We start from the raw sequence: 16,302 nt of genomic DNA, 5'->3' as shown, positions 1-16,302 counted from the left end.
AATCCAGTTAAAAAGGGGTGAATGATGGAAGGAAGAGCTAAGGGCTGGTTTTTTTGGTGTCAAAGCAATGTAATATGAGCGTACCAGGCATTCTTAGAAGAAGAAGAACATACAAGGTTTCTTTCCCTTTGCACATCTTAAGAGTGAAAAATGTGTGTGTGTGTTTTAAGAGAAAAATACATATACACATATTCAGTATATTTAAGAGAATGCTATTCTTTGGTCCTGCTGGCCTTCAAGTCACTATGGATCTCCTGGAAATAAAATGCCAAGGTTTTGGAGAATTCTGTTATATTCTTTGTCAGGCTCTTGAAAGCTGCCTCAAACAAAAAGAATGAAACCTCCTAAACAAGATGCTCACTGTGTTCAGTGAGATAAAAAGGAGAATAATATTTATTTATTTATATCCCGTCTTTATTATGTTTATAAATTACTGGAGGTGGCAAACATATATAAGGCTTCTTCCGCCTCTTTTCCTCACAACAGCAACGCTGTGAGGTGGATTGGGCTGAGGGAGAGAGAGAATGATCCGAGGTTACTCAGGTAGCTTTCATGACTAAGACAGGAATAGAACTCACAGTTTCCTAGTTTTTAGATCAGCCCCTAATAAGGATTTCAGCAACTGAACTAATAGTGCCCCGAAACATTAGGACTGAGTCTTCAAATATTTTCTTATAAATAAGGAATAATTTTCAGAAGTGGTAGGTATATTATATCCATTGGAAAAAAATATGTTTTTATTTTATCTAAGTGATCCTAATTGGGATCATTCTGATAGCTAATGAGAAAATTATTTTCAAAGTGTGGTATTGAAATGTTGAAAACGGCACTCCTGACAAGTAAGAACAATAAACTAGTGGAACAGCTTGTCCATCACAAGCCGTTGTGGATGCTCCATCACTGGGGAGTTTCAAGAAGAGATTGGACAGCCATTTGTCCAGAATGGGATAGAGTTCCCTGCCTGAGCAGGGGGTTGGACTAGAGGACCTCCAAGGCCCCTTCCAACTCTGTTATTCTGTTAACTCCTTATTTTCATGTGCATACGTCATATGCTCTACTGTCTTTATTTTCCAGTTGGATCTACAGTGGGTTCAAGTCCTAAGTGAAGGTTGGGCCACACCACTCAAAGGGTTTATGCGGGAGAAAGAATATTTGCAAGTTATCCATTTTGGCACTTTGCTTGATGGTATGATATCCTAATTCGTATGCATTATCCTTAGGCATTCTTTTTGGAAAAATTATTTGAAAGAACCAAATTCTCATTAAGAATATTCTTTGATTAGTGTGTAATGAAATTAATACCTTTTTTTTTCCTTTTGAGGCCAGTAATTATAATAAACTAGAAAAATATGCTGATCATAGACAGGTAAATTGCCAGATCAGATCAAGTCAAATCCTAGATCGTGTGCACGCCCAAGTCAATAAATCTTGGATTCACTCTGGTCCTAAAGGCCACAGAGTAATTTTATTGGCTTCAGGGCTTTCTAGATTCAAATTGCTCCTTTTTCGTGAATCCCCTTGAATTATCTTGGACGGTTTAGTGTGTATAATCAACAGCTGTCAGAAACTAATAAAGCAATAAAAATAGTTTTAAAGACAGCACTGAAAACAGTTTAATAGATATGTGAAATATTTCACTGAACAAGCACATTGCTGGAGCTTTGTTTCCCAGTATCATGTTTCTCCTGTCTACCATAAGTGAAAATGGAATGATATGCAAATACCGTATAAGGACCAGACACTTCTTATTTATACCACCTTTAATTCTGGTGGTATTGGCATCTACTTTAAGTAAGATCTTAAAGTTCTTGACTACATTCTAGTTTGCTAGGATGTAGGTAAGATCCAGTTTTACTAAGCTGGGAAGATGCACACTGTTTCAACTTTACTTTTTACAATGGTCTTTATGGAAATCAAATGGAAAATCCCAGAGTCTTCACTCAAATGTAGCTCCTTGCAGTCCATATTCTCATCTTCATCAAAGGACTGCTTCAATTGGTCACATGCATGATACCACATTGATATGTTGGCTACTTGCATCTACACATGGACCCATCTACCCGTGGATCCATATTTGTAGACTGGTCCTCATCATACAATCATGAAAACCATGTTTAGAGTTTAAGTGTCATCTTGGTATTTTGGATACCAATTGAGAAGGAAAGCAATTAAAATATGGTTGTTAATTATCTTTATATTTTGCCAGGAATGGGTAAAATTGATATATTCAAGCTTGGTATGTATTCAGTTGTTTTTGCTATGTTATGAAAATAATTCGAAAAAGTTAATTGACAGATTTGTTGGAATGAAATTTTGAAATAGAAGTCCAGAATCATAATAAGTATATTCATGATCCAACCAGTTACATTGTGCTTTTCCAACATTTTAATTGACTTGGAAAGGGTAACTCTTAATTTGCATTCTCTTTCTCTTTCTTCTCCTGCTTCTTGCCTTCTTCTTCGATAGTTAGGTTACACACAACTTACCAACCACTGACCCAAGGCAGTTTACCAGTCATAGCCTGAAGTCTATTATCTTGTAATCATCACCATTTTCTTTCTAGAATTTTACATCCTAACACACTGTTCCCCATTGTGATATTCTAGGGGAGCAGAAATTTAGTTGTTAGGAGAGGGTTTATAGAGAGATTGCAAAAATGGGAAGTCTCAAAAAGTTTCCATAGCTGACTCGGAAGGATGTAATAGGCTTGAGGGTTACACATTTGGAAGACTTTCTGTATGTCACATCTGACATTAGTAAGATGACTTAGTAAATTAGCAATTACAAATATATTAATCATCTTTTCAAACCCGATTTTATGGAAATGAATACACGACAACACAGTCTTTGTGAATTTCTCTCCAAAATTTGTTTGTAAAAAAAAAACATTTATAAGAGTATGCCGTTGGAAGAGTTAAACAAAGAAAAGTACATCTGGTTGAATCATAGTATAAATATAACCACTTCTGAGAAGTTTCTAATTGTGCATGGATACAGTATGATCTGTAGATTGGGTAGATATGAAATTTAACCCAAGGATCACAGAGCCTCTGTTGTGGCTTGGATTCAAAGGTGTCCATCATGAAGCCAGAAAGTCGCTTCTCTTCATGGAATTTTTCCATTAGACTTTAGAAACAAACAAACAAAAAGTAAACCATCATCCAGGGACATTTTTTTCCATTTATGGTTCTTTGTTCTGGGTGAAATTATTTTAATATCCCTTGCACATGTGCAGAGCAAGCCCATTTTACAAAAGATTCAAGCTGTATCTAAATTAACATTTGCATTCTATTAGAATGTAAAGGTTCCTGGCAGCAAATGCTTGCAGCTAACTACTTTCAGAAGCCCCAATTTACATTTCAAAGCTCACAACAATATTTTTTTTTCTTTTGCACTGTATAGAGCAATATTTTCAGTCACTATGCACATTTGAATGACCCATTGTAATAGTGTGGAGGTCTTCCCTATTTTAAAAAAACATCCCACATGTAGAAAGATCATGATACTTCAAGACATCATGAGAGAAGACCTGTCTCACATGATCCTACGGAAGTGGTCTTTTTAAAAAATTGAATTGGTGGATAGTGCTCTATGGATGCCATCTAGTGGCATCAGAGAGCTCTGGTTTCACATTGCCAGCTCCTGTCTGAAGCTGAGATTGAAAAGCTGCAAGGAAGGTTTGAATGTCCTCAACAATGGAGCCCAAATGTCTTACTAAGCGAGACATTTCTTAAGTGAATTTTGCCCCATTTTATGACCTTTCTTGCCACAGTTGTTACATGAATCACTGCAGTCGTTAAATTAGTAACACGGTTGTTAAATGAATCTGGCTTGACTTTGCTTGTCAGAAGGTCGCAAAATGAGATCACGTGACTCCGGGACACTGCAACCGTCCTAAAGATGAGTCAGTTGTCAAAACATCTGAATTTTGATCACATGAACCAAGATAACAGCAATCATAAGGGTGAAAAACAGTCACGTCACTTTTTTCAGTGTTGTAACTTTGAACAGTCACTAAGTGAATACAGGGAGTCAGGGACTACCTGTATTTTTTTTCCATTCCAGTTATTTTGGAGCATGTTTTTTTCCATATGGAAATGTATATGCCCCCCACGGGCATGACATAAATGAAAAATTATTTTGCCCACAACGATGCAGCTTTAATCTTCAATGCTTGCTTTGTCACATGTAACATGTAACCCTAAGCTTGGGAGGACAACATGACGAGGTAAAAGGAATTCACGTGCATATCTTTGGATCCAACCCATGCTCAGGATAATCAGAATTATTTCACAGAAAGTTAGAATAGTGAGAATGGTTACAGCATCCAATAACTTTGAAATCAAACTCAATGGCTAAACAAACTTCATTTCTAATTTGTTAAGTGATTCTATTTCATGAACTGAGAACTTGAAATGCAATGTATTATATTTGTAATTCAGAGGGCCTTTCCCCCTACCCCTACCTCCTTTAAATAGCATTCATGTAATGGCAAAGTTCTTGATTATAAGCAAAACTGAAGCTGAACATGTTATTTGGACTTCAAAAAAGGGTATTTCAACAGACCCAGATGTGGGGATGCCCTATATATAATTTCAACAAAGCATTTGAAAAGTGTATAATTAGCCAGTTACTTAAGCACGGGCTGGTTGACATAACAATTAAATGGATTCAAAAGCCCTCATCGATGACTCTTTGTTAAACAGAAGATGATGATTAGTCAATAGTGTATTGAGGCTGCAAAAAAGGTATATGTGGTTTTAAGCTGCAGTTTATTTTATTTATTTATTTATTTATGAAATTCATTTGCTGCTCATCCAGCAACCCTGGGCAATTTACAGCATAGGTGCGAGTTCATTTATTATTTATTGGCCATTGAGTAATGTGTCTAGTAAGATTATTTTATTTTATTTTTTCTCAGCCTCTTTTGCTGCTCTTACTTATAGACTCTGAGCAGCTTACAAAAATTTCCATTTATCATTAATAAATATATTATTAATAATATTAATTGTTATTAAGATTAAAAAAAATAAATGAAAAACAGCAATATTGCAATGGCAGTAATTCTTTCTTTTCCTCTGGACGGTTTTAAAAGGATTCATACAAATTGTAAAAGTTCAAAGAAGGGCAACAAAGACGTTGCGGGTGATCCAATGGGAGGTTTTTAAAAATAGGTTGGACAGACCATTTGTACGAAATGTTATAGGGTTTCCTGTTTGAGCAGGGGGTTAGACTAGAAGACCTCCAAGGTCCCTTCCATCTCCGTTATTCTGTTAATCTGGGAACTGGAAAGCAAATTCGGTAAAGATAGATTGAAGCACATGAGAAAGTTTTACCTTAAGAAGTAAGTGCTCCCTATAAATATTTACGAAAGAAAAAGGTCAGCACCATTCTCTGTTCTTCTGGAGCTCGGGAGTCAAAAATGGGATTTATGTTATGGGGAAGCAGTCTCTAACTAAATGTTGGGAAGATTCTAATTGTTAAGAGCATTTGATGGTAGAATCAGTTACTCAATGAAATAGCGAGATTCCCTTCATTGCATGCATCCAGGCAAAGGCTAGATAAGTCTCTGGCTGGGATGCTTTTATCTGGATTCCTACACCAAGCAAGGAGCTGAAGTGAATGACTTAAAATAAAGAAGAACATTTGAAGAACCAAACAAAAAGGGGGGAAAGCCATTGCTGAGGTTCTGATGCAAACAAAAAGACAGGACAAGCCACAAAGGACAAGAAGTGATGTCAAGACACTATTGCACAGCTATTATTGCACAGTTGTGTTAGTAATTTATGTCTGATGAGGAGTAATCTGTTGTGTTCTGGAAGAAATGGGCTTGGGAAACCCTAAGCCTAAAGAGGTTTTGTGCCATATAGTATTAAATGAGAAGCATGGAAACGGTGGAGAAAGTAGCAATGAACACTAGGACTCTGATATCAAAATGAGTGTCATCTTAGAGCTCTAAGTAGGAACTGTGGAAATGCTTTTTGCCTTCTCTTTAGAACCGAGTGAGCATTCCTGTACATTTTTGGTTTTGTCCATTTTGTTAGATTTTATATTGTAGGCTACCCTCGGGTAGTTCATGAATTGGACTGTAGGACGTTAATTGTTTGATTCAGACAATGATTTAGGGGGAAAAAATACTATATTGAGAATTGACCTTTACAGCCAACTAAAATTGGGGAAATGATTCAACAGAAGTCTGTTCAAAAAGGAGAAGAAAGAGCAATTCCTAGTATTAAAAACAGAGTCAGTATTAAAGCAGGTCAGAAAGAACACAAATATAACATATAAAATTAAATGCGAGAGGCCAACTATTAAAACCAAATCTAAATGATGTGATTGCTCTTCAGTCTGAATGCTGAACTATGCTACTAAACTGTAAGAATATTATGGGCAGCTTGTAACTGTTGTGTTAGAGAATAAGGAGATAAGCACAAAAATCAAGTGTTTAGCTGTTCAGAAAGCCTACTGTTGAGAATCTCCTTCTTTTCTAGGGATTTCAAATCAAACACAGCCAAGTTCCCCCCATTTTTAAAATTAAATTTAAATTAATTGATTGAATTTAATGTTTCTTTCGCACAGATGGTGTTATTAACCTGAGCATACCGATTGTACTTCCCATCTCTACTGAAGACAAAAAACGTCTGGAAGGATGCAGTGCATTCACCCTGCAGTACAATGGACGGAGGGTTGCAATCCTTAAAAATCCAGAATTTTTTGAACACAGGAAGGAAGAGCGTTGTGCTCGTGTTTGGGGAACCACCTGCGCAAAGCATCCACATGTAAAAGTAAGCACAAATCAATTCTATTTTTGCCTCCAGAAATATAAATAATCTCATTCAGAGGCATCTGATGGACTGGATTAAGATGGCAGCCACAACCACTTGATTGAAGTCCCGTCTCTTCACATGCAAGGAAGGCTTTGACTGCGCCACTATAGCAGCCTAACTAAAAGGTTAAATCATGGCCACGGGACCAAAATTTCATTAGTCAAAATTTTTTTAAAAAAGAGAGAGAAACTGCTGAAGTTGGCATGGCAAGAGTTGGTACATTCCAGCTATTCTCTTGACTACCTAATTTTTTATTTTCTCTGCTGAAGTTGTTTGGATGAGCAACAAAACGTCTCAGATTAACCAATTTTGGTCCCATTGCCATGATTTAACCTTTTAGATAGGCTGCTATAATGGCACAGTCAAAGCCTTCCCTTGCATGTGAAAAGAGATGGGACTTTAATCAGGTGGTTGTGGCTGCCATCTTGACTTTTGGCCTGGATGATGGATTCTTCATTGACAGGTTACAGCAGCCATCCTAACTTTTTGACGATATCTCGGGCTGTTGATGCCCTTGGTGCACTGTGATACTTTTCACTACGTTCCATTGTTACTGATAGTAGTCAATATGAATGAAGATTTAAGTCCTCACTGGGAAAAGTTTGGAATCGTAAGAATTCTTGGCTACAGGAATGCAGTCCAAACCATGGAATGTACTGTCCCCTCATATATATTTTTCCTGCTTTTAGACAAAATGTCACTATCTAACCTGACTAGCTTGTTCAGAGCTTCATCTATTCATTTACAAAAAGCAGTGTGCAATAATTTAAACAATATATCACAACCATATAAAGGGATATTCATTTAAAAGATGTGTGGGAGAAAGCAAATACCATAGATCCATTCATTCAGTATTTCTACAAGGAATGCTTGGATTTTCAACTGATACTAAAAGTTGTCATAATAGGCGCCTCACAAATTTAAGGAGGGGAGCATTTCTCCAATAAACTCCACCATGGAAAAGGACTAACTGTATGCAATCCCAAAATAGTACCCTTCAGTGTTTGGGACACACACCAGCACCCTTTTTTGATGGTCTGAGAAATCAGCTATGTGTCTATTGCAGGATCCATCTGGGTCGGTCACCAAGTTTAGTCTTCTGAGCTTTCAGAGTTACGCTGGAGCCCATCTTTCAGGGAACTTTTCTCTAGCAGAGTGTGTCTGTCCCCCCACCTCACATAGGCAGACACACGAGCAAAAGACGTCCACCAGTAATTTATTTTTACAAGCTGACCTGAATCCTTTGGCAGATAAAAGTTCTGGCAGCTACTTTCTGAATGCCTGCCAAGTTTCTTATCACCTCTAGAAACAGGAGTCAGCGTATCTCTAATCCGTTGCTGGGGCAACCAAGAGTTCACAAGACATAAAAGAGTAGTCAGAAGTCATTCACAAAGTCCAAGCCTTAATTCCGAAAGATATCCCATCCGAAGCTCATGATATGCAGTTTTTGTCCGTCACAGAGCCTGCAGAGCAACCCCACCCACTTTTATCCCCTGTAGGGCATGGCTCAGTGACTCAGCAATCTCTGGCCCTTCCACACCTCTTCCTTTGCTGCGCACGCTTCTCCCTCCGATGTTGCCTGGGATCAATCCAAGATTGATCTTCATCACTCCCTATTAGTGGGTGCTCCAACATGCCTTCCTCCTGGCCTTCAGCTGGAACCTGAGGCGTTGCCAAAAAGGAGGGTCCTGGAGAAGGAGACTTTGTCAGTTCCTCCCCATCATTTTCAGAGTCATCTTCCTCCGTGAGGACAGGCTCGGGAGCCGGAGTCACAACAGTGTGTTTTGTGTGCTATGTCTATGAAATCAGCTATGTCTATATGGATGAAAGTAGTCTGTCAGTTCACATACTTTCTCTACATTAGCAGCATGTGGAATCTTAATCCTGGTTTTAAAGAAAAGATGTCTTTTCTTTATTTAGACACTTTAAATCAGGGCTGTCAAACTCAAGGCCTGTGGGCTGCATCTGACCTGCAGGGTGCTTAGATCTGGCCTGCAGGGCTGGCCTGGAAACGGCAAAGGTACCGGACTGCGGTGCCTCTGCTAGTGAAAACAGCGCAGGCCCTCTGTGCCCCATTTTGACCGGCAGGGTGGGTGCTGCAGGAGGCCATCCAGGCCAAGAACAGGGCGCGGGAAGCTGCCTGCAGCCCCCCCCCCTCAGTGCCCTGTTTTGGCCGGCAGGGTGCTGCAGGCGGCCGACGTGTCGGCCGGTGGTCTCCTCCTCCTCCCGCTTTCCCCATCAGCCTGCAGAGGACAACTACAATGCTTATCCAGCCCTCCAAACAATTCAGTTTGACATCCCTGCTTTAAATAGTAATATCCACAAATTAGTTACTCCTCCTTACTTTACATCTGAGGTAGAGGAACCTAGGGCATCCAGCTATTGTTTGATCCTAACGTCTAGTTCCAATTAACATAGTCTGAGATATAATGATGAGAATTGAAGTTCCTGTAGTCGCTGGAATATTAATACATTTTACACAGAGGCTGAATTATTATAGTTGAATATAAGTTCTTTCTAATTCCTGGTAATATCTTTTGATAGATGGTGATGGAGAGTGGAGAGTGGCTTGCTGGGGGCGAACTCCTTGTACTGGAGAGAATAAAATGGAACGATGGACTGGACCAATACCGCTTGACTCCATTGGAGCTGAGGGAGAAGTTTAGAGAGATGAACGCAGGTAGCTGCTTTGCATAAGTCAAGTTTGACTTGACGTGGCCCTTTCCAGTTAGTGTGTTCCTGATTATCCCAATGCCACATTCCTTATATTTCAGATGCAGTTTTTGCTTTCCAACTACGTAATCCGGTGCACAACGGACATGCTCTGCTAATGCAGGATACTAAACGCCGACTGCTGGAAAGGGGCTATAAGCATCCAGTCTTGCTCCTTCATCCTCTTGGTGGATGGACCAAGGATGATGATGTGCCCTTGGACTGGCGTATGAAGCAGCATGCTGCAGTGCTAGAAGAACATGTCTTGGATCCCAAATCCACCGTTGTTGCAATTTTCCCTTCTCCCATGTTGTACGCTGGCCCAACAGAGGTATGAAGTTTATCTCCCTGAACATTATTTTCATTCAATATTGTTCTGGGATCTTTTTTTTTTTTTTTTCAGAAGTAGGAGAAGAAGGAAAAGAGCCACCAAAATGGGAAGGAAATAAGGGAGAAACCATAACTGTATTTTATTCTCTTTCCCAGTTAATGTTTTCAAATGTATTTATAGGAATTTTCTCTAATTTAAGACTATCCATCAGCAGCAATTAATCTAGGACAACTTCAGAACAGACATGGTCGGGGAAATAACAGAGAGCCAGGACTGTGGCATCCAATTTTGATACATTCCTTTCTAATATTTGAGTTTTGATGACATGAAGTTTCCAAAGATATAAAAAGGGGGGATTTCTGATATCATCTCTCTCTCTCTCTCTCTCTCTCTCTCTCTCTCTCTCTCTCTCTCTCTCTCTCTCTCTCTCTAATTACTGTATTGAAATGTTTTAAATACATGAAATAGTATGAATGTGAATGAGTCTGTTTGAGAGTAAATCTCATTCCACTTGTTGAGGCCTCTGAGTAAGTGGGTATAAGATTGTAGCCTAAGATACCTTGAAGTACCCACCCACCCACTCTTTTGATAGCATTCTGACATTTTTATGGCAGGTCCAGTGGCATTGTAGGTCTCGAATGATTGCTGGTGCCAATTTCTACATTGTGGGTCGAGATCCGGCAGGTATGCCTCATCCAGAAACCAAGAAAGATCTGTATGAACCCACACAAGGTGGAAAGGTGCTTAGTATGGCTCCAGGACTAACCTCAGTGGAAATAATTCCCTTCCGAGTAGCTGCATACAACAAAGTACAAAAAGCGATGCTTTTCTATGATCCAGAGAGGTAAGTAATAACAGTCAATTACAACTCAATAATTAGCACTTTCTCACATTAGCTGTGTCCTCATTGGAACCAAGCTGCCATTACATCCTTTATTTTATTATTTTATTTTATTACATTTATTTTATCATTTTATATTTTATATTATTTATTATTTATTTTATTATTTATTTTATTTTATTTTGTTATTATTTTATTTATCGCCAAGAGTCGGTCTCGGCTGAACTGATAACATCATCAAAACTGACCAAAGCTTGCATCAATTGGTGTGTGTTCCTAATATATGACACACTAAATCAGGTTTAAATAAAGCTTCCAGGTTTTTTTTCTTTTGATCAAATGAGAGAAAATAAAAAGGGAATTTTGAGAATTTTGACTGTCATCTTAACACATGACAAAAATGATAAAAATTGCTTCCCTATTTTGACCTAATCCTAATTTGAACTATGGTTCACAGTATACATATTCAACACTTTGTTCAGGATTTAGTATGGAAAAATAGAAAAAGAGATGTTTTTTAAAAAAGAAAGAGATGTGTGATGATATGTGTTAAATGCTACTAGATAAGCACAGGAACCAGAGATTGTCTTTTGCAATATGTGAAGTATAAGTATCCCACTTCTGTTACAGAGAAAAGTGTGGTAAATACAATACACTAACTTGGGATGTGGTTTTGGATTGTTGTTCTTTTTTTTTTTTACTTCTGAATATCCCAAATGTATTCTTTTTCCAAAAAGCAATTAGACTTTATTTTGGTGTTTTCTTTGAAAACATTTCGCTTCTTCTTCAAGAAGCTGTAGAACTAAAGAAACTTTTTGGATGAGAAGTGAAACATTTCCCAAGAATACACCAAGAAAGTCTAGTTGCTTTTTGGGGGAAAAACACATTTTAGACAGCCATAACCTGGATGGTTGAGAACCTCCATAGACATTTGCTTCTGAATAGTCTTTAAAAATTTGAATTCTGGGATGATCATCACAGAGAAATGAACTATTGAGTTGTTCAGGCAATATAGCAACCTGAATTACTATTTGTATGTGTGAATGATTACTCTTCAGTAATATGTAAAAAAATAGCATCCATGTCAGATCAGTTTGAATGTACAGAAAGTGAACAAAGATTGGGAAAGTACAACCTTTTGGGTACTGTTTTTGTTAATGCAATATGCTTGCCCTCTCTTCATGTTTCCCGTTTGTTCTTCACCAGGCACACTGAATTTGATTTCATTTCTGGCACACGGATGAGAAAGTTGGCTCGTGAAGGTGACAATCCCCCTGATGGGTTCATGGCGCCAAAAGCATGGAAGGTGTTGACAGAATACTACACATCGATGGGAAAAAATAATTAATTATGCTGTCTCTATCGAAGTGCCTTTATTTTAAATATGAGCTCTGCTGATTGATGAATATGCTACGATGTTTCATCTGGTTTGGAATCTTTTGGTTGCTGGGCATTTTCTTTCTGGGCCATACAATGGTTCTGGACCAACTTTTCCATTTTTAGACCTTAAATAAGCAATTTCTTCTTAATTTCAAAGGAATGCCATAAAACAAGGTTTTACTGTACGCATCAAAAAAAATAAGATCAAAATGATGAGTTCAAAGCCATAGGGATCCAGCTCTCACAGCCTTTGCCAAAAAATGTTATTGAAACTATGCAACTATGCAAATTATTACATTAATGCTATAAATTGAACTCCTAGAAAGAAATAGCGGATAAACTAGTACTTTCCCATTGTGATTTGGTGTTTTGGGGGGTTTTTTTGGCCTCCACCAAAACCTTTCATGTAGTTGGGGTGAAGAGGGAGGATTTCATAGTATGTCATTTTTTTAGATGATGATGATGATAATGAAGATGAAATGGAGTTGGTATAATCAGCATTTCCCAACAAGAGAATTCTATGGCAGTTTTCTCTTGGAAACAGTCACAAAGCTGTGCTTATTCTGAAAAATTCTTTACAAATAGCGTTTTGGTCAACTTGGACCAAGAAATGCACCTTTCTCACCCTTGACATTTTCTTTATAGCCTTGGCCAAATTCTTTCATGAAGGACATCCACAAGCATTTCCCCCTCAACTGGGTGCTAATAACATCATTACAGTCTATATGACTGCCCTTTCACAGCTCCCCTCACCTCTTCAATGTATAGACCAGACTAGGAAACCAAAGTCATGTAGGCCAATACTGCTTTTATTGTAAAGATATAGTAATAGAATCTTACGAGTCTGAATACGTTTCCTCCCTCTCTCTCTCTATCCTTGGGAGAACTAGAGAGGGTCTTGCCTGAAACTTTTTTCAAGATACATTTCTGCCCCCTTATTTGACTATTGTCTTGATAGTTGCTCTGCCATCTCTCCCCCAGGGCCATTTCCTTTCCCCACTAGTTGCCCAAGTCAGCATTCATCATGATCGCCTTAACTCAGGGGTATCAAATTCGCAGCTCTGTGGGCTGGATGCGTCACGTGATGGCCACGCCCACCCCATTTTAGCAAGGGGGGGGAGTTGTGATACGTCACGTGACGACAGTGTGACGATGTGAGTTTGACACACCTGCCTTAGCTTATGCAATGCAAGGGCCGATTTGACTGGGGAAGTTTTTCTGAGAGACATGGATTCATTCCTAAGCATCTTCTAGGGCAGGGGTGTCAAACTGGCAGCCCATGGGCTGGATGCATCACATGCGGGCTACGCCCACTCCCGCAAAGGCAAAAGTCATGATACGTCACAACGTCACATAACACAATCGAGTTTGACACCCGTGTTTTAGGTTGAAGTAGAAAGGGGTATCAAAAAAGTCATGACAGCTAGAATGCTGTCCTACCCCTTTTTTTACTGTCTTGATTTATCCAGTGATAAACTCTGAATTCTCTTCGATGACCAGATCCAATGAAGGTGTTTTAAAGAAAAAGAAATTGTTAACAACTGGTTTAAAGGACTGATTCAAGTACACAATGGTCGATAGCTTAGTATTTTTTGTAACATCCAGTCTTATCATCATCTAAAAGAGGCGTTTAAAACTGGGGGGGTGGGAATTCAAGGGCACCCTAAGGCAACTTGAATTTGGAGTAAATATTTAAGGGAAAGGTGAATGCATGTGCAGGACACAACTCCTTTTCCCATAGGAAAACTTTTTGCATTTTATATATTGAATCATGACAATTCCTGTATTTTTAATTCTTTTCTTCTTGGTAAGGAGTAAATAAGCACAAACATATTATCACGGTTGATGAATCCCAAATTATGGGGCTTTGTTCCAGAATCTGCTCATAGGGGTAGAAAACATGTTTTAGTTGTAATTTTTTCCGTATATAATTGGTTCAGTCAGAATTAACTTATACATTCCTTTTGCATCTTAATACTTCCGACATGAATGCTAAATAGTTTAATTACATTACATTATACCCTTCTGATATTTTATTGCTTTTTTAAAAAAAATCAGCTCCTTTTTCTATTGTGCTGTTGTACTTAGTGTGCTGTTCAGTGGCAAGGAGAGTGAAACACTGTACAAATCAGAATAGCCACATCATGAAAATCACTGAGAAGGTACGATCTTTCTCAACTTTACATAATTATTTTCCCCATCACCCTAGTCTGAGATAGCCCTGCTTTTGAGAATAACGCTTGGTGCTGTTCTACTACTGGACACACAGCTGCTGCTATGATTAAACAGAATTTTGGCTCTGAAATCCACGTCCAAAATCCAGGGTTATTGAAAACTTAGAATAAAACAGCTGCCCTCTGCTCTGTATGATACATCAGGCAAGTCCAGCTGCTACCTGTATTTTCACAACTGGGGAATTGTTGCATTAAATATCTTCAGTATATTATTTATTTTTGTAAGTTTTATAAAGTAAAACTTTATTTGAAAACGCAATTCAAGGCACTATAAAATTTGGAATCAGTACATCAGACCAAACATATTAACTGCAGAACTGGAAAGAATAAAAATGATGGAATTAAAAATATCCACAAACACTCTGAAACTTTTATCTGCCTGTCCATCCATCCATCGGGTATAAGTATTCATAATTGTTAGAATTTCTTCCTACTGTGACTCCAAGGCGAAAAACTGATTCAGATCATGGATTATAGAGCCTAAAATGGATTGTGGTCATAATTTGGGCATTTATATTAGCTACAGGTATGCTAAGTTTCTTTTTTCTTTTATGATTTTGATTTTTCACTATTCTTGTCCAAAAATAGGCAAGTTGCTTTACTCATTTTCATGTAGCAATTATGCAATAGTCATTTTTGTAGTCTAAATACAAATATTTGAAAATGCTTTTTAAAACATTGCTATAGCATTTAATGCTTTTTGAATTTTTGGGACCAAGAGAATAAAACGGGTTTCCTTTTTTTTTTTTTTTTTTTTGTCAGTTGAATGCAGTAGTTAAGCAGTAGCTATCTTGCAAATAGCATTGGCCAGAAGACAAGATAGCCAGTATAATTAGTAAAAGGTCCCAGCATTGCTGGCTAATCTACATTAGCCATAAGGCCTTTTATAACCAAGAGCTTTGGAAGGGAGCTTGAAGATAATGTCTTCTTGCCATTGTAATCTAAATGTTTATAGTGCCAATATTTTTCCAGGTTTTTAACCTAATAGAACTAGAGTCCAAATAAATATGTTGTAATGTGCCTTTACCTCTTTCTACAAAAACACATCCTATAATATTTTATAGCATATTTATTACAGACCTGAAACCGACATGTATGCCTTAACTGTTGCATCTCTTGACAAAAATATCTTCTGGACTTCTATTATTAAAATTCATTTTGGTGACAATATTTCACTATTTGAATGTTTCTGCCTTTCACTTGTCTGCATGTGGTAAAACGTCCAAAACTGGCATCTGCTCATTCATCTTAATGTCCTCAAATTGCTTCAAGAGCCACGATGCTACAGAAAGTCTGCAATAGTTCTACATACATTTAGCAGTTTTATCAAAAAAAAAAAGGTCAGTATTGTCTATCAGGAAAATGAATAGTCACTTTGTGTAAAGAGCAAAAGACTCAGATGCTCTTGGTGGAAAAGGAGGAAATAAGTGATTCTTTACAATTTAGTTCATATGTACAAGTAGTCCTCGACTTGCAACAGTTCATTTAGTGACCATTCAGTTATAACAGCTCTGAAAAAAGTAACTTATGACCATTTTTCACACTTACAACTGTTGGCGGCATCCACAATGGTAATGTGATCAAAATTTGGATGCTTGGCAATGGGCTTATATTTATGACCGTTGCAGTATCCCAGAGTCACTGCATCTGCTTTTGCGACCATTCTGACAAGCAAAATTCTGACAAGCAAAGCCAGATTCACTTAACAACCCTATTGCTAATTTAACCACTGAAATGATTTGCTTAAGAGCTGTGACAAGAAAGATTATAAAATAGGGCAAAACTCACTTAAGTATCTCACTTAGCAACATAAATCTTGGGCTCAATTGTGGTTGTAAATCGAGGACTACCTGTCCTTGAGAGCCAGTTTTATTTAGTGGTTAAAGGCACTGAGCTAGAAACCAGGAAATCATAACACTCAACCTACCTGAGGGACAAGGCCACCTGGGGGTGGGGGTGGGGAACCTTGGATCAGCC

The 16,302-nt window shown here is 38.1% G+C and overlaps 1 protein-coding gene across 3 annotated transcripts in view; it reads left to right on the top strand.

The window, feature by feature from the left end:
- PAPSS2 (3'-phosphoadenosine 5'-phosphosulfate synthase 2) overlaps nucleotides 1-15,495 on the top strand; it is a 47,305-nt gene extending 31,810 nt beyond the window's left edge. For 2 of the 3 annotated variants that reach the window (XM_034425945.3, XM_034425944.3), the window contains exons 7-13: nucleotides 1,075-1,186; nucleotides 2,207-2,236; nucleotides 6,580-6,785; nucleotides 9,372-9,507; nucleotides 9,602-9,870; nucleotides 10,485-10,714; nucleotides 11,918-15,495. In XM_034425945.3, coding sequence (XP_034281836.1) covers nucleotides 1,075-1,186; nucleotides 2,207-2,236; nucleotides 6,580-6,785; nucleotides 9,372-9,507; nucleotides 9,602-9,870; nucleotides 10,485-10,714; nucleotides 11,918-12,059 — 1,125 coding nt within the window. In that variant the 3' untranslated portion in view covers nucleotides 12,060-15,495. The remainder of the gene's footprint in view (nucleotides 1-1,074; nucleotides 1,187-2,206; nucleotides 2,237-6,579; nucleotides 6,786-9,371; nucleotides 9,508-9,601; nucleotides 9,871-10,484; nucleotides 10,715-11,917) is intronic. The other variant, XM_034425946.3, reaches the window with a different exon arrangement.
- The last annotated feature ends 807 nt before the right edge of the window (nucleotides 15,496-16,302 follow it).

The sequence above is a fragment of the Pantherophis guttatus genome, chromosome 6 (assembly GCF_059756535.1).
Source record: "Pantherophis guttatus breed Tessera chromosome 6, ASM5975653v1, whole genome shotgun sequence".
Classification (NCBI taxonomy): Eukaryota; Metazoa; Chordata; class Lepidosauria; order Squamata; family Colubridae; genus Pantherophis; species Pantherophis guttatus.
The sequence above is the reverse complement of the archived record's forward strand: the minus strand, read 5'-3'. Positions and strand labels throughout refer to the sequence as shown.